Source organism: Eretmochelys imbricata, chromosome 11 (genome assembly GCF_965152235.1).
Source record: "Eretmochelys imbricata isolate rEreImb1 chromosome 11, rEreImb1.hap1, whole genome shotgun sequence".
Lineage (NCBI taxonomy): Eukaryota > Metazoa > Chordata > Testudines > Cheloniidae > Eretmochelys > Eretmochelys imbricata.
In genome coordinates, this window is record NC_135582.1 from 13,645,302 (window position 1) to 13,666,781 (window position 21,480).

Here is a 21,480-nt window from a genome sequence, read left to right on the forward strand (position 1 = left end):
GTTATTGATATTGCTAAAGATAGACTTCAGCTCCAAAAACAGAACGCTCTAGCACTTGAGTTCAATGAGAACTTGTGAAACTGCTGGTAGCTGCTTACACATCCTAGCTAGTACAGGGCACCATATCACTTGTCCTTCCTCCTCCCCTACTGTCTCACTCACTGCATTACAATAGGCAGCAACTGAGTCCTATGACTCCAAATGGGCAATGTTTTAGTTTTAATCCACCTCAGTCATTGTAATGATAGCAGGTGGTTAAACCCAGATTTATGTTACTATATAAATTGTCAGGAGAAACAAGGACATGATAAGGATCAAGCCTCAGACTTTTAACTAGCACAGACATTCGTAATGGGTGTGCTAATTTAACACTTTACTGTCCTGTGATGCTGATTCCCTGCTCAATATACTTTGTAGGATAAGGAGTTTTGAAACCTGCACATGATGGCCTTTGACTTGCTAAACTCTTCATGTAGCAGAAGTATAAAAATCTCACCTGGGCATGAATGCGAAGAGTTCTATAGCAGGTATCTCAGTCGGTTCCTTGTTTGCTTACAGGTTTCAGAGTAGCAGCCGTGTTAGTCTGTATCCGCAAAAAGAAAAGGAGTACTTGTGGCACCTTAGAGACTAACACATTTATTTGAGCATAAGCTTTCGTGAGCTACAGCTCACTTCATCAGATGCATGCAGTGGAAAATACAGTGGGGAGATTTATATACACAGAGAACATGAAACAGTGGGTGTTACCATACACACTGTAATGAGAGTGATCAGGTAAGGTGAGCTATTACCAGCAGGAGAGCGGGGGAGAAAAAACCTTCTGTAGCGATAATCAAGGTGGGCCATTTCCAGCAGTTGACAAGAACGTGTGAGGAACAGTAGAGGGGAAAATAAACATGGGGAAATAGTTTTACTTTGTGTAATGACCTGTCCACTCCCAGTCTTTATTCAAGCCTAAAGTAATGGTGTCCAGTTTGCAAATTAATTCCAATTCAGCAGTCTCTTGTTGGAGTCTGTTTTTGCAGTTTTTTTGTTGAAGAATTGCAACTTTTAGGTCTGTAATCGAGTGACCAGAGAGATTGAAGTGTTCTCCGACTGGTTTTTGAACGTTATAATTCCTGACGTCTGATTTGTGTCCATTTATCCTTTTACATAGAGACTGTCTGGTTTGGCCAATGTACATGGCAGAGGGGCATTGCTGGCACATGATGGCATATATCACATTGGTAGATGTGCAGGTGAATGAGCCTCTGATAGTGTGGCTGATGTGATTAGGCCCCATGATGGTATCCCCTGAATAGATATGTGGACACAGTTGGCAACGGGCTTTGTTGCAAGGATAGGTTCCTGGGTTAGTTGTTTTGTTGTTGGAAAACACTTCAGTCTCTTTGGTCACTCGATTACAGACCTAAAAGTGGCAATTCTTCAACAAAAAAACTTCAAAAACAGACTCCAACGAGAGACTGCTGAATTGGAATTAATTTGCAAACTATATACAATTAACTTAGGCTTGAATAGAGACTGGGAGTGGATATGTCATTACACAAAGTAAAACGATTTCCCCTTGTTTATTCCGCCCCCCCTCCCCCTCCCCCCCACTGTTCCTCAGACGTTCTTGTCAACTGCTGGAAATGGCCCACCTTGATTATCACTACAAAAGGTTTTTTTTCTCTCCTGCTGGTAATAGCTCACCTTACCTGATCACTCTCGTTACAGTGTGTATGGTAACACCCATTGTTTCATGTTCTCTGTGCATATAAAATCTCCCCACTGTATTTTCCACTGAATGCATCCGATGAAGTGAGCTGTAGCTCACGAAAACTTATGATCAAATAAATGTGTTAGTCTCTAAGGTGCCACAAGTCCTCCTTGTCTTTTTGCGGATACAGACTAATATGGCCGCTACTCTGAAACCTGTCAAAATAAGATGCTGAGCCTGCAGGCTGAGACTCCTGTTGACAGTCATCTGGGGGCACCATGGCAACCTGCCTGGAGGGTTCCAGGGGAGTTAGGAAAAGTCTGTTGGGAAAGGCAGTTACACCGTGGGTGCTGGAGCTGGAGGGGAGGAGAGGGCTCAGTGGGGTTGGGGAGGAGAAGGGGCTTGAAGATGGGGAACATGATGAAGATGCTGGTAAGTGACCAGGAAGAAAGGAGAGTCAAAGAAATATTGGGGGGCAAGGATGCCAGAGTCAGGGTATTTAAGGGAGTAAGGATATTGGAGGGATTACTCCTGAGGAGGGACAGGGAGAAAACATAAACAAATGATCAGAACATCAAATTAACTTCTCTTGGTTATGTTATCCACTTCAGGAAGCTACCTACCCCAAACTGAAACATGCTCCATGTGGGAAAAATAACCAACATGGCCAGGGAATGTGCTGGGATGAATCTTGCAGGGCCAGATTCACCCCAGTGCAATCGTATTGACCTCAGTGGAGTTGTAGCAGGGATTATTTTGTCCCCTCAGTATTTCCCTGGTGATGTGTAGGAAGTCAATAAAATTGCACTGGGTTGTTTGGCCTTGAAAGATTCAACCCAGCTAATGTGAAGGGGGCAGAGTCTTTCAGTATTGTGTTAAATTAAATGTGTAAGTAGTGTAGTATAAATATATGTTGAAGTTTTTATTTCTCCTTTCCCCAAAATAAATGCTCCATGATTTTTAATGAAACATTTGTGTGTGTGTGCACATCAGTTTGATCATAGGTTGAATAACAGGAATCGGTTCACATAAACGTTTTTGAACAGTGGTTTGTAGAAGTTCCACTGTATATCAGTGTTATTAATTATTTAGGAATGTGTTTATATTATAGGTGGAGCTGGTAGCACAGCTTATTATTAAATTTGTTTGACATTTCCCATTATAAGACTGTGGTTTCATTTGCTTGTAACTTTGCCAATCTTTAACCATTCAGGCAGAAATTTTCCATGATGGATGTCTGTCTCAGGCTGATTTTTGTTTTTTGTTTCTTTTTTGTTTGGAAAATTTCAGCCAAAATGTTGAGCCATTTCCAAGAACAAGGCTAGGGAAAAATACATTGCCTTTTAATGTATTGAATGTTAAGAAGATTATTGTTGTAATGTTAAGAAAATTTAGGTGACCTTTTCTTTGAAAAGCTGTAGCTCTCCCAGGGCTTGGAACAAGGACTTGAAATTTGGCAGGAAAGTGGCCTTCTGTCCTTTTGCCATCCTTGTGAAAATCTGTCCACATTTGACTAAATTATAAACCTTTGAAAAATCTTAGTTTGCACACGCTCACTAGAGTGTATATTTATATGTATATGTAATATAATATGTTTAATTTTTTCCCCTTACTTTTTGTATTATTTCACAGACGTCCAATCCAGTGACCTGTGAGGAAGATTACGATTCAGGTAGGCTTCTTTCTTTTCATGTTACAGAGCAGACTTGAATTTATACCCTTCTTTTTTGAACTAAAATTTCACTTCAGCCAGGGTGGATTTGATTTAAATCATGATTTAAAATTTGTTAAAATTGTTTTTAACTAAAATAGTTAAATGAAATATTAAAAAAAAACTAAATAGACTATGTCAGCCAGGTCAACATGAGAAACTTAAAATATTGGCTTCTGCAGCTAACTCAGTCGTCTTCACCTTCATTTTCCTGTTTGTTCATAATCTGGAAAAGGAAAAACAAGCTTTCCTGCTTTTTCAGGTCCCAAACGATTTCTCAATTTGGAATGAATTAGTCCAAAGTAAGAAAATATTCTTTCTACACCAGCAGAAGAAGCTACTGCTGTTAAAAGTGAGATTATCACTTCAGCAGTCTCTGAATCCAAGTTCACTGGTGTGACTTTCTTTAAAACATCATCAGCAAACATATATTTCTTGAATGGTTCACCCTTAGTTCTGAAGTTTATTATAGTTGGCATTATGGAGGGATGATTGCTGGATGTCCATGTCATCGCCAACTCCTCTTCTTCAGCAGTTAAGGTTTGACCCTGGTACCGAGTATTGAGAATATTTGCAAGAAAATGTGCTGGAGATAGTGCTTGTCCCATTCGATTTTGTAATGCTTGTAATTTAACTCTGTCATTGCATATTTCTCTTTTTAAGATCTCGCTCAGTTCCTTCCAAGTTTCAACAGCGTCTGCAATAAAACAGCTAGTTCCCTGCATTTTGTTCAAGGCTACAGAAATAGGCTTCAGGGTACTCAGCATGTGTTCAACTTTTCTCTTAATCCTAATGTTGGGAACTTTGGCTGTGACAGTGCCATCTGTTTTTTCACAATTTTGTTCACAAACTGTCATCAGATTAAGCCAGTTCTTGATCTAGTGCTCAAAACAGTCCACTACTGAGTTCCATCGCACGTCTTGTGGGAGAGTTAGCTTGGTTCCTCCCACTTTTTTCAGAGCAGCTGCTGAAAAGTGGTTGTTTTGCAATTTCAACATTAGCCTTTATTTCTGGACCACTGAAGTCTTTGGCTAGGAGGTGCATCAAATGAGCACTGCAACCGTATGTTATTAGTTTGGGACTCTCTTGTAAATAATTTCTTCTCATCTTGGATACGTTTTCAGCATTGTCTGTGACCAAGCTTTGTACTAGACATTTGCATTTTTTTTCATAGTTTGTTATAGCTTTTACTGCTACTTCTTGTAAGCATTCTGCTGTGTGTGCATTTCCTGATGTATCAGTTCCCTTCTTCTGTTGGCACACAAGCACATACAACAGGATTTTGCTCCACCCATCAAGACTCAGGTTAACGATTTTACCCTCTAGACCTTTTGCACACTGCTCAATTTCTCTTTCACACACTTTATCCAGCAGTTTGCCTGCGACATCTGCTCTGTTGGGTGGACTTTGTCCTAGTCTTAATGGCTGAACCATGTTAATGAAGTGTGGGTTCTCAGTCATATGGAAAGGAGAGTTTGTTGCATAAACAAACCAGGCAATTTTTTTCATCAATTATCTCGTTTTGTAATCTGCTGGTTCTTATCACAAATTTATCTATGGTTGTTTCTGGATGATGGAGATTTATTTTTCTTTTTGCTACAGGTGATATACTGTGGCTATGTGACATACATGATGTAACGATGCTGGTTCTGGTGGGACCCAACTGAGAGTGCCAATTCAGGACAAATTGCTTAAAGCAGGGCAGTTACAGCCCAAGGCTTGGGTTTCTGTGCATACCAAGGCAAACCAAACCAGCCAAACAGAGAAGACTTTGGTTTTACTCCACTGGCTAACTATAAGTCACACAAGGAATTCCCTTAGACACTCCAGTTTCCCAGTATCACCACCAGTGCCACTCGTTATGGGGAAAATGGTTATGAAAACCAATACCCCAGTAAAAGAAAAGAGGTTCTCCTGATCCCAAAGGACTAAGCCCCAGACCCAGGTCAAGATACAAGGTAGATCTTACCCACAAATCACGCTGTTGCCAATTCTTTAGAATCTAAAATCTAAAGGTTTATTCATAAAACGAAAAAGATATAGATGAGAGGTAGAATTGATTAAATGGAATCAATTACATACAGTAATGGCAAAATTCTTGGTTCAGGCTTGTAGCAGTGATAGAATAAACTGCAGGTTCAAATCAAGTCTCTGGAGTACATCTACAGCTGGGATTGGTCATTCAGTCCTTTGTTTAGAGCTTCCATTTGCAGCAAAGTCCCTCCAGAGGCAAGAAGCAGGATTGAAGACAAGATGGAGGAGCTGCAGCAGCCTTTTATAGTCTCTTGTCATGTGGCTTCTCTTTCTTTGTTCCAAAGACAAGCATTCGGGCATATGGCAAGATAAAACCTTAGAGTTCTGTCCATAGGCATGTCCCTGCAAACCTTGCTGAGTGACAAGGTGTATCTGCCTTCTTTCAGTGGGTCAGTTGTATAGCTGATGGTCCTTAATGGGCCATCAAACGGGCTAGGCAGAGCTGACACCAACTTGTCTGGGGTGTCACCCAGAAGCATAGCACAGAGCTTCTCAAAGCTGGTCCGCCACTTGTTCAGGGAAAGCCCCTGGCGGGCTGGGTCGGTTTGTTTACCTGCCGCGTCCGCAGGTCTGCCCGATCGTGGCTCCCACTGGCTGCGGTTCAGCGCTCCAGGCCAATGGGGGCTGTGGGAAGGGCGGCCAGCTCAGTCCGTGCTGCTTCCCGCAGCCCCCATTGGCCTGGAGCCGCGAACCATGGCCAGTGGGAGCCGCGATCAGCCGAACCTGCAGACGTGGCAGGTAAACAAACCGGCCCGGCCCGGCCCGCCAGGGACTTTCCCTGAACAAGCGGTGGACCGGCTTTGAGAACCACTGGCATAGCATATGTTTGAAATACAGACAGTATAGAGCCAAAATTCCTAACTTCAACTACAAAAATGATACACACAAACAGATAGCATAATTATAACCAGCAAACCATAACCTTGTCTTAGACACCTGATTTGACCCCCTTTATACAAGATTTGGTGCCTCTACAGGACCTTGGTTGCAACAATGATTTATATGGTCCCAGTTTGTGAATAACATCACACATGATGTGACTGAAACACTATCATTGTCAGATAACTCTGAAATTATAGAAAATTATAGTGATCTTGAAGGTGGATAGTCTTCAGAATCCTGTATGTTGAGGATGGATTCTCCTAAACAAAATAAGTCAATGCAGTTATTTAATTATTATTACCAAATTGCTCATTTAGTATTACTCATTGCATTCACTGACACTCAGTACTACTTTAAAGGTGAAATTGTAAAAGGAAGATCTGCCTGTTTCAGCTATTTATTTTTTGTATCACAACTGCATCTAAAATGATAGTACCATAGAGTAACAACTATATTTTTTGCTCAAACATGAGAATTCAAGAACAGTCCAGAAGGAAGACAGGCAGTCCTTAAGAAAGAAGTATGAAATAAAAAAGTTTACCAACCTGAAGATCCTGCATGTTCAGACATGTTCCTTTCATCATCTTCAATGCAGCTTTCCTCCTGAGAAGGAACACTTCTCATGATGTTGTTTAATTTGGGCAACCAGGCCCTGCATTTCTTTGTTGCACTGTTTGCATTTTGCACGCATGCCTGTCTTACCCACAGGTAGAGGAACTTCATTAAAATATTCCCAAACTGGGTCTCTTTTACGGCCTGCTGCCATTATAGGTTTCCCCTTCTAGTGAGAGAATGGTATGGTAGATCTCAACTCAATGAAGGCTACACTCAGAAAGACCTCAAGACTTCTGGAATATGCTGCTCAAACAGTTTCACTTTTGTTTCTACTGCCTGTCCCTCCCTTCTCACATTTATCTCCAGACTTCTTCTCCTTGTCCAGATCTATTCCGCCCCCAACAATCTTCTATTCATTGAATTTTTTGAAACTTTGCACTTTTAGAGAGAGGTAAGGGATCGACTCTGTGTACACAAATTTGCAGAGGGACAGTAGGGTTGAAATCTGTTATATCTCACCTCTCTATATTATTTATTTATTTTAAAACATTTTTGCTGTTAACAAGCATGTTATCTCTGGAGACACAAATCCACAGTTTGAGAACTGAAAAACTAAGCATCTCTGATCGTATCTTCTAGACTGAGCACTGAGTCCCATTGGGTAGATAGAAAGATTACCTAAATAATCTATACAGAACCCCTGGAACCCCATAAGATTGCATCCTTACTCCGTGAACTATTGGAACTCATTTACAAAACTTTTCTTAAACTTTACATGAATATATTGTCTCATACTATAGAATTAGAGTTTATAATCCCTATTCCATGATGAGATACCTTTGAGCTATAATGTATCCGATTTTTAAATTTTTTTTTTAAATCATTGATTTTTACCCACCCTGACTGCAGCTAAAACGAGTAAAGTTGAAAGCATGCAAATGGTTTAGTTGAAAGCAAACCAAAATATATGACTTGGATAAGGATGTCAATTTTATGTTTCGTTAGTTTTATGTGGTTTCTTCACACCTTTAAAAGTGTGCTAAAGAAAAGATGTTTTGATGGAAAGCCATTTAAATTCAGTGCACCTTACTAACAATGATAGGCAGAACAGTCTATTTTTAGACTACAACTGTGCAGAGAAATAGGTACTGTAGTTCAGCTGAAAAGTGTGGTAAACTCATGCAAATTGTAAGGATTTACACAAAAAAGTTAACAAGATACCTACTGTATATAGGCACCGACTTCTACTGATGCCGGTGGGTGCTCGCCACTCCTCTACCCCTGCCCTGACTCCACCCCTGCCCCGCCCCCTCCTGCTCTCATTCCAACGTCTTCCCCAAAGTGCCTGCCCCAACTCCGCCCCATTCCGACTCTTTCCCCAATTCCACGCCTCTTCCCCGCCTTCTCCCCTGAGCGTGCCATGTTCCCATTCCTCCCTGCTTCCTCCTAGAGCTTGCTACAGCTGTTTGGCAGCGGCAAGTGCTGGGAAGTAGGCGGAGGAACGGGGACGCAGCGTGCTCAGGGGAAGAGGTAGAGACGAGGCAGAGCGGAGGTGAGGGGGGCGGGCAGGGTGGGGAACTTGGCTGCCGGTGGGTGCAGAGCACCCACTCATTTTCCCCTGTGGGTGCTCCGGCCCTGGAGCACCCACAGAGTCGGCACCTATGCTACTGTGTGTAGTTCTATAGAAATCTACCAACACAGAAGAATATATATCTCTGGGGATTAGTAATGGTATAAAGACCTTTGCAGCTCTTCATTGCTAGTTCTATCCAGCATAGGCGCCAACTTCTCCTGGCGCCAGTGGGTGCTTGACCCCCGGCCCCGCCTGGACTCCGCCCCTGCCCCGCCCCCATTCCAACCCTTTCCCCGAAGTCCCTGCCTCAACTCCGCCCCCTCCCTGCCCCTATTGGACTCCTTCTCCAAATCCCTGTCCCGGCCCCGCCTTTTCCCTGCCTCCTTCCCTGAGTGCGCCACGTTCCCGCTCCTCCCCCTCCCTCCCACAGCTTGTTACGTCGCAAAACAGCTGTTTTGCAGCGGCAAGCGCTGGGAGGAGAATTGGGGATGCAGCACGCTCAGGGAAGGAGGCAGACCGGAGGTGGAGGTGAGCTGGGGTAGGGGGCGGGCGGGGAGCTTGGTTGCCAGTGAGTGCAGAGCACCCACCAATTTTTCTCAGTGTGGTCATGCGCAGTGCTGGGAGAGAGCTCTCCCAGTGCTCCTGGTAATCCATCTCCACGAGGGGATTAGTTCCGAGTGCTGGGAGCACGGTTCCCAGCGCTCAGAACCTGTCTACACTAGCGCTTTAATGCGCTCAGTCTTGCTGCTCTCAGGGGGGTGATTTTTCCCACCCCTGAGCAAGCAAGTTAGAGCACTATAAAATGTAAGTGTAGACATACCCTAAGGTAGAGTGGGAGAAGAGAAGACTATGACAAGGGAAAATTACTTACTGATCATTCCTTTTATCATTGCAAGTCAGTTTAAAAAATAATGATTGAAAGCTTTAAAATATGCTGTGCTTTAAAAATGTGTTTGACATTGGATCACTGCATTTCTCTTAATTGTTTTATTATCTAGTATCCAGCATGGAAACTGAGGAGGAAAGCTTAACAATTCCCATCAGTAAAGATGTTTATGAAATCCTTACAAGACGAGAGAGCTGTCTACGTGACCTCATTGAGAAGAAGTTTGGTTGTATATCTCTTCTTAAGAGTATAAGATGTCCTCTTGAAGTATACAGGAAAAGCCTGAAGGAAGGAATTGAGATATCTGTTTGGATGGATGATCTGACAAGACATAACGCTGATGCTTTGGTCAATGCAGCCAATGAACATCTGCAGCATATTGGAGGCCTTGCTCTTGCCCTGGTGAAAGCTGGTGGGCCAGAAATTAAACAAGAGAGTAAACGTTATATTGAGCGCCATGGAACACTCACTACTGGTCAAATAGCGGTAACAGGCGGAGGCAGGCTTTCTTGTAAGAAAATTATCCACACAGTAGGTCCAAGATGGTCTGTATATCAAAGTCAGAGATGTTGTCAAATACTTGAAGCAGCTATTATAAATGTCCTGCATTATGTTAATGCTCCAGAGAATAATATAAAGTCTGTGGCTATCCCTGCAGTGAGCTCAGGAATTTTTGGCTTCCCACTAGATTTATGTGCTCACGTGATTGTAAAGACTATAAAGAATTTTGTGGAGCTAGCTCCATTATTTGGCTGGGTCAAAGAAATCCACTTGGTGAACCTTGCTGAACCCACAGTTGCAGCAATGAAAATGGCCTGTGAAAAGCTGCTGGGCAGGAGTGACATCAACGCACTTCAGGAGACTCCACCAGCTTCAGCAAACCAGCTTCCAGATTCGATCACAATCAATGGTCTCCACCTACATATCATAAGAGGACAAATTGAAGATCAGAAAGTAAGTCATCACAGTGGACCCTGAGGACCCTGATCTTGTAAAGTGCTGAGTGTGGAGTTGCATCCCAGCACCTTGCAGGATTGGATCCTAAGAGATTAGAGGGCATGTTGTATTGATCCAGTATATATGCATCTTGCCCTCTTGTCTTTAGTCACCCAACGTTAGAATCGGTGGACCAATACAATATATACCCAGGTGTCTTCTTATAATATGTCTTTTGAGTTTGAAAAGTTTTCTTTCTGAGTGAGCCCTGCTAGGAGAGGATAGAAGACAGCAACAGATAGAATAAAGTTATTGCCTGTCCTGACTCTGTTAACATTTACTTTTTTTATGTAATATTTTAATAGTTAACATTTTTTCATGTATCCCCAAGAAGTTTACTCTCCTAGTTCCTATCATGACCTGCTTTTTTTTTTTTTTCCCCTGGAATGGGACGAATGCTCCTCTGAAGACGTCTATACTACTGGCTAAATTGGCACTGCTGCGATTGATGCAGCAGTGTTGATTTGGCTGGTCTGGTGAAGACCTGCTAAGTTGATTGGAGAGCATTCTACACAACATCGAAAGAAGCGTGTAGTGTAGACGTCCCTTAAAAGGTGAAGTTTCTGGGTGGATGGAGTTTTTATAAGAAAAATTCCACCAGCTGCACAGGTACATTTGAAGTGGGGATCTGACTGCAGTACAGGTAGAATATCCCTTCACCTGAAGTGAAATATACTGAAAGCTTGTGTTGTTTTCTTCCAGACTGCAATTATTGTTAATTCTGTGGTCATAAATGATGATCTGTCAAGAGGAAACATTTCAAGAGCAATTCTGCAAAAAGCAGGCTTATCTCTTCAGCAAGAATTTCTGTTTGAGTTACAAAAACTTCCTCCATCTTGTGAGAAATTCATATTGACAAAAGGATACAATCTGGCCTGCAAGTCTGTGCTCCATGTAGTATGGTCATCACAAAACAGCAGTGATTCACGCAAGGTAATGTTCTGTTAGAGAAGATTTTCACTCCTCTTCTTAATGTCAAAAAGTAAAATAAGGTGTAAAACTCTCCTTTTTTTTCTGCAGGTACTAAAAACTGCAATGTCAAGATGTTTGCTTAAGATTCAGGAGTATTCATTTCCTTCAATTTCCTTCCCAGTAATTGGATCTGGAGTATTACATTTGCCAAAGGATGAAATGGCAAATATTATGATTGACGAAGTTTTAAGCTTTGCAAAGGAACATCCTGGAAGGAAGTTAGATGTGTATTTTGTGATCCATCCAAATAACAGTTTTGTCTACAAGGTAAGGTGTTTAGTGTTAACTATAAGTAGAAGAACTCACAATAATCATGAAGAAAGTTTCCTTGAATTTCTACAAGCTAAAGTACTTTACATACCAAACTATATGTAACATTTGTAACAATAGATAGCAAGCCTCTGGTGTGTCTTGTGAAGAAACCCAGAGGAAGATCAAACCTGGTGAGGTTGGACTGGGAATTTGATTGACATCCTTCCCTGAAAGAGACAATAAATGGCATCCTGGCAGGGGATAGGAATCAGCCTATGTAAGAAACAGATCCCCCAGGAATATGAATTCTAGTCTAGCGTGGCAGGGTGCTATCCCCTCTTTTGCCCAGTTGCCAGCTTGCTTCCTGCTGCATGGCTCTGCGGAAGGGAAAATGTGCAGATGGTGTGTCTCTGCTGGTTCAATTGGCAGGAACTCCAGATAAACTCTGACTGAAATCCACCAGTCCCCTGGGGAACTTACTTAGTTGTCTTCCTATCCATAGCCCCAACAGCATGGCTGTCACTTAGGCCTCCTGCAGTTCTTGGGGCTGGCAGGGAGTATACAGTGAAGGTGTTGCTTCCCACTTACTGGGGACTTTCTAAAGTACTTCTGCTGAAGTTATGCCATGGGAAATGCATTTAGCAAATTCTGTCTAATCATCTCCTGTAGCAATGTAGTGTTACAAAGGACTTTGCCTTCTATGGTGGACCAGGCTGTAGGCACATGAGGCCAAATTGTCTGCTGATGATTTCAGTGGAACTGTCCCAGTTTATGTCAGCAGAGAATTTGGCCCAGGTGATTTATACATGGCTGTTTTAGGTATCCATATATTATAAAAATATAATTATAAATTGATGCTGTTCTCGTTGAACCCAAACCTCCGACTGACCTCAGTAGGTGAGGAGTGAGCCTGTATACTGTAGCAAAAGTAATATTCGGCGCAATAGAGTGTGGGCTGGCAAAAAGGTTACATTATGCTCTTGCTTCTGCTCTGAAAGGCTATCATGGAAAATTGAATCATACTCAGGACCAAATTCAGATGTGAAGTGTAATGTATCAGTAACTGGATGTAAGGGAGTCTGAACATAATTTACATGCTGAAGATCTGGAAAAAGGGGTAGCCACTCCTACCCTCTTGGTCCTTCCTGTTAGTTGCTTTTCCTGATACACCATCTCTTCCATGCCATTGATGTGTAGGTTACATCAATTTTGACTCCTAGAGTCAAATAAATGGACTTATACCAACTCATTGACATGTAACTTACACTACCTTGCGTGTAAACTCTGATATTGCCCCTCAGTTTTAGAAATATTTACAATAAGAATTTCCAAGTTTAATTACAGTGACTTTTACTCCTCTATGCTTTAGATCTATAGTGCAGTTGCTTCATTTTTTTGTCAGTATAATTCAGTGTAAAATCTTATTTTCTAATGTAGTATTAATTTGCAATGTACTTTTCATGGCATTTGAAGATGATTTTTATCACTTTTTCTGTGTGTCAGAACACTGACAAATTACACTTGGTTATCATTTGTCTCCGTGTTTTCTTGGACCACATGCTCACACTGCCAGTTGTTTCACTAATATGCCAAAAGCTGTCCTCTCCTCGCCACAGGCCTTGAAGGCTAAAAACCGACATGAGTAGTGTATTTTCACTGCTCAGGGAGGTCAGTCTGCAGGAAGCCCAAACCCACTGCACAGAACAGTGCTCCTCAGTGGTTTTCCACATGAGACTATGGAGAGGAGCTTTGTGAGTTAGCTAAGGGGATAGTCAGTGCCTCAATGCGCAGCATGGATCCATCAGCATAAAACCGTAAGTAGAAGAAATTGCTTCTGCTCTGGCCCATAAGCTATAATAGTAGCCACAGCCTGGCCACGTGGGTTCCCCACATATTACCTCCACATGGAACTGGAGAGAGTGCCACCCATGCATGCCGTCCATGTCCCTGTAAAAAGCCCTGGAACCAGGTTTGGCACAGGAGACCAGCATCAGGCCCTGTGTTTAAGGAGACTGACTAAAACTGCTTTCCCAACAGAAATCTGGAGAGACAGACTCTGTTCATTTGTGAGTGGTTTAACACATAGCTGGTTGTAAACGGATTCTAAATCTTTCTTTGTCAAGGCTTTCCAAACCAAGTTTGATTCAGCTAAAAGCAAACTGGGAGAAGATGTGAAATGCAACAAAAGTGACGATTTGGGTAAGTAAGGAGCACAAAGGGTGAGTAAAGTTCTGAAAATTATACTCTCATAATAAATATCTGTTGTCTGGGGGTGAAATCATCGCACAGGAGCTCTGTGTTTAGTTTTTGACTTGTTTCATTGTTTGTCAGACTGGGTGATAAGAGGTGAAGAAGACAAGACTGGTTTTGATATAATGGAGAAAATGTGTTACCTCTTCTAAAATTGTGTTTTGGAAAACTTGTTTTAGTATTACTATATTTAGACTCCTTTTTACTTACCGGATTCTCATTCATGTAAACAAAAATGTAACTGTTGATCTAACTATTCAACTCTTCAGACGCTTTGCAGTCTTTTGCCCCTTGAAGAACCCATGTCATTGACATTGATGTTATCAAGAGTTAGGGCTGAATACTGATCTTTGGGTTTGCTAGTTCAAAAGCAGGATTTCTTAAATGTGAATGCAAACTGGAGGACAGCTGAGCTTTGACAGTTATCAATTATTCTCTCTAATCAATCATCTTCATCCCAGTTCCTTCCATTTCAGGAGCCAATGGGTATGGTAAATTGTTGACACAGAAAGTTCTAACTACTCTGCTTTGGCACCTTCATTCCAGCTCTTGCAAACAGATATAGAACATGATCAGCACCATCCTTCTGTAGAACATAGGTTTTGTTGTATCAGACTCAGATCCTTGCTGCCTCCAGCAGTGTTTGGGTAGCTGATGCTTCAGAGGAAGGTGACCCTTCTGGCCTCCAATAACTCACCTAGCCATTTGTGCCATGCCTTTTCTGGGGCAAGAGGAGTTCCTTTCTGATCCTGACGCACAAGTTTTAATCAGCTTATGCATTCTGGCTTGAATGGCTACAAGTCTAGTTAGTGACCATGAAATTATCTAGCCGGTCCTTTCCTCAGCCTAGTTAATTGTCACTGATCCAGTGAACAAAAATAAACTTTGACTAGTTCAAATCAAGAGAAAGACCAACAGAACCCTTTAAGTTAGGTATGGTGGGGCCTGATTCAGCCCTTGCGATACCCCAACTCTGAGGGAGGGAGGGAGGGTGCCCCCTGAATGTATCTTTGGGATATGCTATTAGATATAATCTAGGCCTGAATTGTGCCCTGTGCTTTGGTTTCTAATGAATCTGAAAGGGCTCCATGTGAAAATCATCATCACTGGTTGATTTGAGAGAAAGCTCTACCAGAGGTCCCCTGCTGAGAGGACATGAACACAACTGTCCCTATTCAGCATGGTGGTGATCAAAGTTGTTTCCTTATTTTTTTCTCAGTTTTCCTTGAACCATGCCCAGAAGTTTGTACATCTGACTTTAACTTTAAAATGATAATTAAGCTTTGGGGGACGTTGGCTGAGTGCATTTTAGCTACTATAAAGTTCCAGAGCTTATTCTATATGTTTAATTAACAGTAAAACCTGCACTGGCAATAGGCAGTGCCCTGTCTTTAGTTAACACTTCAGAGTTTCCAGTACAGTTTTGTGCAACTTTTCGCCTTGTCCTGTGAGATGCTGAACACCGTCAGTACCAACTGCAATCAGTGGGAGTTGATGGCACAAAGTACTTCATGTGATTGGGCCCTGGTGCCAAAGGGTAAAATTTTAGTTCAAGAGATGAGGATGGCATCATGGGTTAGCATTCCTTCCCTCCTTGTAGGCAGGCGAGTTGTATTTGTTTTGTGCCTCCTACGTTCAAATGATTGCTGGCAGCACTCCAGCCCATTGCCATTTATTTCTATCAATAGACTCTTTATTACAAGCTGAGAATGTTGTCATTTGAAACATATTCTAGCTAGCTAATGCAAAGTGAGTGTGAATGAAACATATTGATTTTAGCAGTGATTTACATTGTACTTAAAAAAAAAAAAAAATCCAGGGAGAACACAGATGTAGTTAAAATGCAAAAAGTACTTCATTTATCCAGAGCCAAACACCAGAAGGGATTTAAAAGGGCTCCTTTGTGAGTAGGACAGTGTCCTCTCCTTCACTTCCTTGTAGAACTACAGTGTATTCTCTTAACACAAAAACAGTCCTAACTAGAGACTTAAAAGCAAGATTTATGGTTTCAGTCTGTGTAAATATTTAATTTCATCATCTCCAGTGTCTCCTGAAATAGCAGCTTCTGTTTAAACCACACATTAGAGGAATGTGGAAAAACATGAAAATTAAGAACAAGTTTCTAAATGGCTCACAGAAGAGGAACTACCATTTAATTTGACTTCAAAATGTAATGATATTATACACGTGGGATAAAACTGTATTTATTAATTATTACTAAGGCCAAATCCTGGTCCCACATAAATCAATGAGAGATTTGCCATTGACTTTAATAGGAGTGGAATTAGGCCCTTAAATGGAGATTTTCAAAGGCAGAATTGAAAGTTAATGGGAGTTACATGCCCAACTGCCATTTATATCTTTAAAAATCTACCCCTTAGTGTCTATCGTCATATCCCCATTCTGAATGTACCATAAGGGCAGTAAGGTTTCCTTGTGCTGCAAAATCTCAGGCTGCATACAGAAACTTGTGACAGTACTTGTGAACTTTTCAGTCTACTAGTTGCACTTATATAATCAGTATTTCTTTCAGGGTCACACTCTGACAGACAAACGGAGACAGAGAATAAAAAAACTGGACCGGCCATTGAACTTATTGGAAACCGCTGTGAAGCACTGGAAGCAGCAAAAATATGGATCAAAAACATAATGCAAGTCCAGGAAAGTCACCTTATCGTTATAGAAAACAATCACATTTTTAACCTTAGCAAAAAAGATCATGCAGAACTGTCTCGTCTGCAGCGTTTCGGTGTATCCATATCGGAAGAAGTGGTTGGTGGAAAGGCAAGATTAGAGATTCAAGGTCCTCCTGGTGCTGTAATTGATGCGGTGTTCATGATTGAAAATTTACTGTGTGATGTGCAAGAGAATAATAGAGCCAAACAAGAGGAACTGCTGCTGTCAGAGGGTCAGTGTGGTTAAGTGAATAAAAACAAATATGAAGCGGAGAATATGTATGTGGGTTACCAATACTTAGATGAGCTTGTATTTCAGTTTGTATGTATGATGAATATACAGTAGGGTCTGATTAGTGTGTGTGCTTAGATACTATGGTAATAGGCACTGTGCAAAGCCTTGAAAGACCACGTGTTAGTTTGTTGACTTCAGTTGATTCACTGGGCAAGGTTCCAGTGGGTTGCAGTTTATTTCACTGGGCTAGCCATGCTATTTGAGGCGGACGTGACTGTGCTGCCAATCCTCACTCTGGGAGTTCTGCTAGAAAAGGCAGCCTAACCGCCCAGCCATCTGAGGCTCCCTGGGAGATGTGTTGAATCAGTGCATACCCTTGCTGAACTGGTCCTGCATACTTTGTAGGTTGCTTGCTGCCACTCCCCTCCTGCCAGCACACCTAGTGCTATCAGCGTCCCACAGATAGTTGCTCTGGTCGGAGTGAATCAGACCCTTTGACTTCAATATAGAAATTACTGAAGTCAATTAATTTATTTCAGTGGAGTTACAATAAGAATGAATTTGAAACCTGTACCAAATACTACCTCAAAGGGCAACTTCCTGTCTTTGAAATATCCCCTTTTTCCAGGTCAGTTTTATTTGGCCTGTAGTTAAAAGTCTATTAGGCAACCATTTTTCCTGGTCATTTTGATGGTCATTTAAGATGGGTTCCATTGTATAAAAGATAGATACACAAATGCAGAGCTATATAATGGAGATGATACATCCTGTGTCTCTTCTGTTTCTGACTTTTCGTTGGTTCCTTTAGTAGAACTTGATTTAACAGGCATAATATATTCAGCAAATTTAAATGTAAGCTGTAACGTCCTTAGCAAAGTTGAATCACTTAAAGAATTTCTAGATCTGGACAGATAGTTATTTTATTTAAATGTACAAGAGTGTAAAAAGGTGCTGTAGTGTCCATATCCAAAGTTCATTGAACTCAGTAGAAGCTTTTTCACTGACTTCAGTGAGCTCTGGATCAAGCTCCAAGTGTCCTTGATGTTTTTTAAAACAGAAATCTTAAAATTAAAACTAATTTAGCAGTAAACTCATGACTTACTGGCAATAACCAGTTGACCCTTATAGCACAAAAGAATGCACAGTATCCCAGCCTCCCTCAACAGACCTCCTAAGTCATCATTGCCCTTATCAAAGGTCTCTGTAAAGGAGGAGCCTTGATTCAGATGACCCAAATAGCTTGCTTCAGAGAATATGTAACACTCTTCTTTGTTAACTAAGCAACCAAAATAAACTATTAACTTCCTCCTCCACTGACTTTGTTGCATTTAGGGTGAGTTTAACAAGCTAAAAGTCTTAAATTATTATTAAATATCCTGCTACTTGTATCCAGGCCAACTGGAAACTGATTATCCTCCAGAAAGACTCCGAGACAAGACAAGGGGTACCAAAATGCGTTACCAGATCTCTCCAGTAGAATCATACTGCCAGGAATTCAAGGACCGAGAAAAAATATTTGAAAAAGCTGGGCTTCGTGTTCTCAAGGTAAAGAGAGTATCCTTGGTAAAATGAATCTTAAGGTATCAGACATTTATAAGAACCTGGATGCAATTAATAAGGATACATTTTTAAAAAAGAACAAGATCAAAATCAGTTGGCTCCTTATAATACTTGAATGAACTTTAGTGAAATTGCAAATGAAACCTAGATTTATTGCTCAGTTAAGATGACTGTTTAAAAAAGTTACAGCTGATACATCTTTTTGAGTGAATTAAATCTTCATTTACTGTTTCAGAAGGTACTATATGTTTATTTTATATTTTGCAGCCTCAAGTCCTCAGTTATAGCAAATTCTCAGGGATCAAGGGGTTTATTCTGCTCCTGATGTGGTCAGTAGTAGATTCCAGGCTCTACTTTAATCACAAAGGGAACATGAAGATGTATAGCATATACATAGAGAAATATAAGTCTCTGTAGTAGATATATTCTCTGTGGGGAGGAGGGAGCATTAGCTAATGGTATAGCAGGTAACTAGAAGCCAGGACTTTTAGATTCTGTTTCTAGTTCTATTACTGATTCCCTGTATGACCTTGGTCAAGTGCATTGACATCTCTGTCTTATTGGAAGAGAGATTGAAGCAACAGGGACTATTTCATTTAGAGGGGAGATGATGCAGAGGACACATGATAAAGATATACAGAACAATGAATGGTGTAAAGAAGGTAAATCGGACACTTCTATTTACCATCTCATAATACAAGAACAATGGATATTTGATTAAATTGAAAGGCAGCTACTATAAATCTGATAAAAGAAAATTCTATTTTACACATTGCACAGTTGGCCTGTGGAATTAATTGCCACAATGTATCATTGAGGTCAAGAGCTCAGCAGGATTCAAAATAGGATTGTACAGTGCTATGGATATGAAATCATTCACAGTTCCAGTAGATAAGATTACTTAAACAAATAAACAAACAAACCCCATCCTCTGTGATGCAGAACTGTGCCTGAAAGGCACAATTCAGTCCAAAGACTTTTCTCAGTGTGGACTTGATCTTATGAGAGATTGAATAACTTTAACTCTCACTGAAGTCAGGACCCTCACAGGATACTCTCAGCCCCTGGCTGGATCAGGTCCTAACCACATACGCAACTCTCATTAACATTTATGGTTGTAACTTACATCTGTACAACACAACTCACCCATTAGAAATCACTGGAACAGGGCACAGTGGTGCTCCTATTGACTTCAATGAGAAGCACTGTGGTCATGGTACTTTTTCTCCTGAGCAATTGCACACTTTAGATATATGCAGCTGTGCTACTGATTAGCTCAAAATGAAAAAAAAATGCTTGTTAAATTGAAGATTGTAAATTATACTAGTGACAGCGTGTGCTTTCAGTGGTATGGATCTAAAACTGTCTGTTTATACTGCTCTGTTGTTGTTTATATTACAGATAGAAAAAATACATAATCCTGTTTTATCAGCTGCCTTCCAACGGATTAAAAAATGTGTAGAAGGAAAAACTGTTGGCAAGCAGATATGCCATAGATTGTACCAGCGTGTTCCCGCTCAGTTCTGTAGCTTGGTATGCAGAGCTGGATTTCAGAGAACATACTCCCCTCCACGAGGTAGTTTACTGCTTTCGTCTTTTACAACGCTGTTGAAAGATTGCAGAAACATGCCATTAATAGTGTTTATATAATTCTGCTCCAAACAATAATGTAGCCATTCGACATGTGTCAGTTTGCTAGTATTGCTCCATACAGAAGAGTAAGGACTGGACCAGTGGTTCTCAACCTGCAGCCTGCTTGCGACCCAATCAGTACGCAGCTGTGGCCCATGTGACATCCTCAGGGCCATACAGGTAGCATGAATATTGTATGAATGTGGACCACATAACCCATAGAGAGCTGCATATGCGGTCCACAATGGTAAATAGGTTTAGAATCACTGGACTGGATATTTGAATGTTTAGTATTTTCACTTGGAGTGTGCACTTGGTGATAGGAATATTTTGCTTCTTTAAATAAAACAAACAGTAGTTGATTAGTAAAGTTCAGCTTAGGTCAGAAAAATGGCACCTTCTTACACAAGAGATCTATTTTTTATATGTGTTCAGTCATATCCACTTACCTTCAGAACAATAAGATTTTATTTTACACTTTTCACTCCTGTTCGTATAGCAGAGCCTATGCAGCTCTGGGAGAATGAGCTGGCTTCCATTCTGGTTTGTGCATCATCAACAGAATTGTTATCACAGATCTAACTGCAGAATCTTTATTACTGATGATGATGTATGAATTAGAAAGAACCCAGCTTTACTTTCAGATCCCAGCTTGAGTGTGGCACTGACAGAAAAAAAGCCATATCTGATTCTCTATTCCATTACATTGGTTTTACACTAGTGTAAATCCACTGAAGTTGATGGCATTACAGTGGTGGAAGACTACTTAACAGAGTGGAGAATCAGGTCCAGCATCGTTTCACTTGAAAACTGAACAAATTTGATATAAAGCAATTTTATATACATACAAGGATCCATCCAGTATTTTTGGAATGTCATTTAAGAATCCTCTGGAATAAGCTTGGTGCTTTTCAAAATGTACTGTAGAAGAAGATATAGTCTTTGGACTAAGGAGTTTACAGTCTAAATAGACAGCCAGTGCGTTTCAGACAAGTGATGTAGAACAGTGGTCTCCAAACTTTTTGGATTGCGCACCCCCAGGGCCAGCTCTAGGGAAGTGCAAAAAAAAAAAAAAGGAGGAGAAGAAGAAGAGCTGCCGCTGGCGTGCCGCCGAAGAATCGACGGAGCGGGGAGAGCCGAGCTGCCGCCGAAGAATCGACGGAGCGGGGAGAGCCGAGCTGCCGCTGGCGTGCCGCCGAAGAATCAAAGGTCTGGGAGTGCAGCTGCTGCCATGCCAGCAGCACTCCTTCAGTGGCGCTCCTCCTGCCGCGCACCCCCAGGGATGGTCCTGCGCACCCCCTGTGGTGTGCGCACCCCACTTTGGAGACCACTGATGAAGAAGGTGGATTTGTCATAAAGCACAGTGCAGGACTTTGGTGGTGGTGTTTGTTTATTATTCTAGCTCGCATAACAATCCACATAGCTTCTATTCTAGAAATTTTTACAGATGAAGAGAATAAGAATTTAGGCCCCAGTCCTACAAATGATAGTATGCAGCCATCTTCCTGTGTGCTATCAATTGCAGAATCAGGACTAAGATTGTAAGATCTTCAGAAAGCAGGAGTCAT

At 41.3% G+C, this 21,480-nt stretch overlaps 1 protein-coding gene across 3 annotated transcripts in view; it reads left to right on the forward strand.

Annotated features, from left to right (window-relative positions):
* The window catches only part of PARP9 (poly(ADP-ribose) polymerase family member 9), a 32,023-nt gene that overhangs the window by 4,033 nt on the left and 6,510 nt on the right, over nucleotides 1-21,480 (forward strand). The window contains exons 2-9 of one of the 3 annotated variants that reach the window (XM_077830517.1): nucleotides 3,332-3,371; nucleotides 9,453-10,294; nucleotides 11,039-11,269; nucleotides 11,357-11,575; nucleotides 13,684-13,759; nucleotides 16,344-16,718; nucleotides 18,141-18,265; nucleotides 19,682-19,856. In XM_077830517.1, coding sequence (XP_077686643.1) covers nucleotides 9,461-10,294; nucleotides 11,039-11,269; nucleotides 11,357-11,575; nucleotides 13,684-13,759; nucleotides 16,344-16,718; nucleotides 18,141-18,265; nucleotides 19,682-19,856 — 2,035 coding nt within the window. In that variant the 5' untranslated portion in view covers nucleotides 3,332-3,371; nucleotides 9,453-9,460. Of the gene's footprint in view, nucleotides 1-3,330; nucleotides 3,372-9,452; nucleotides 10,295-11,038; nucleotides 11,270-11,356; nucleotides 11,576-13,683; nucleotides 13,760-16,343; nucleotides 16,719-18,113; nucleotides 18,266-19,681; nucleotides 19,857-21,480 lie in introns of all 3 variants that reach the window. The other 2 variants (XM_077830515.1, XM_077830516.1) reach the window with 2 other exon arrangements.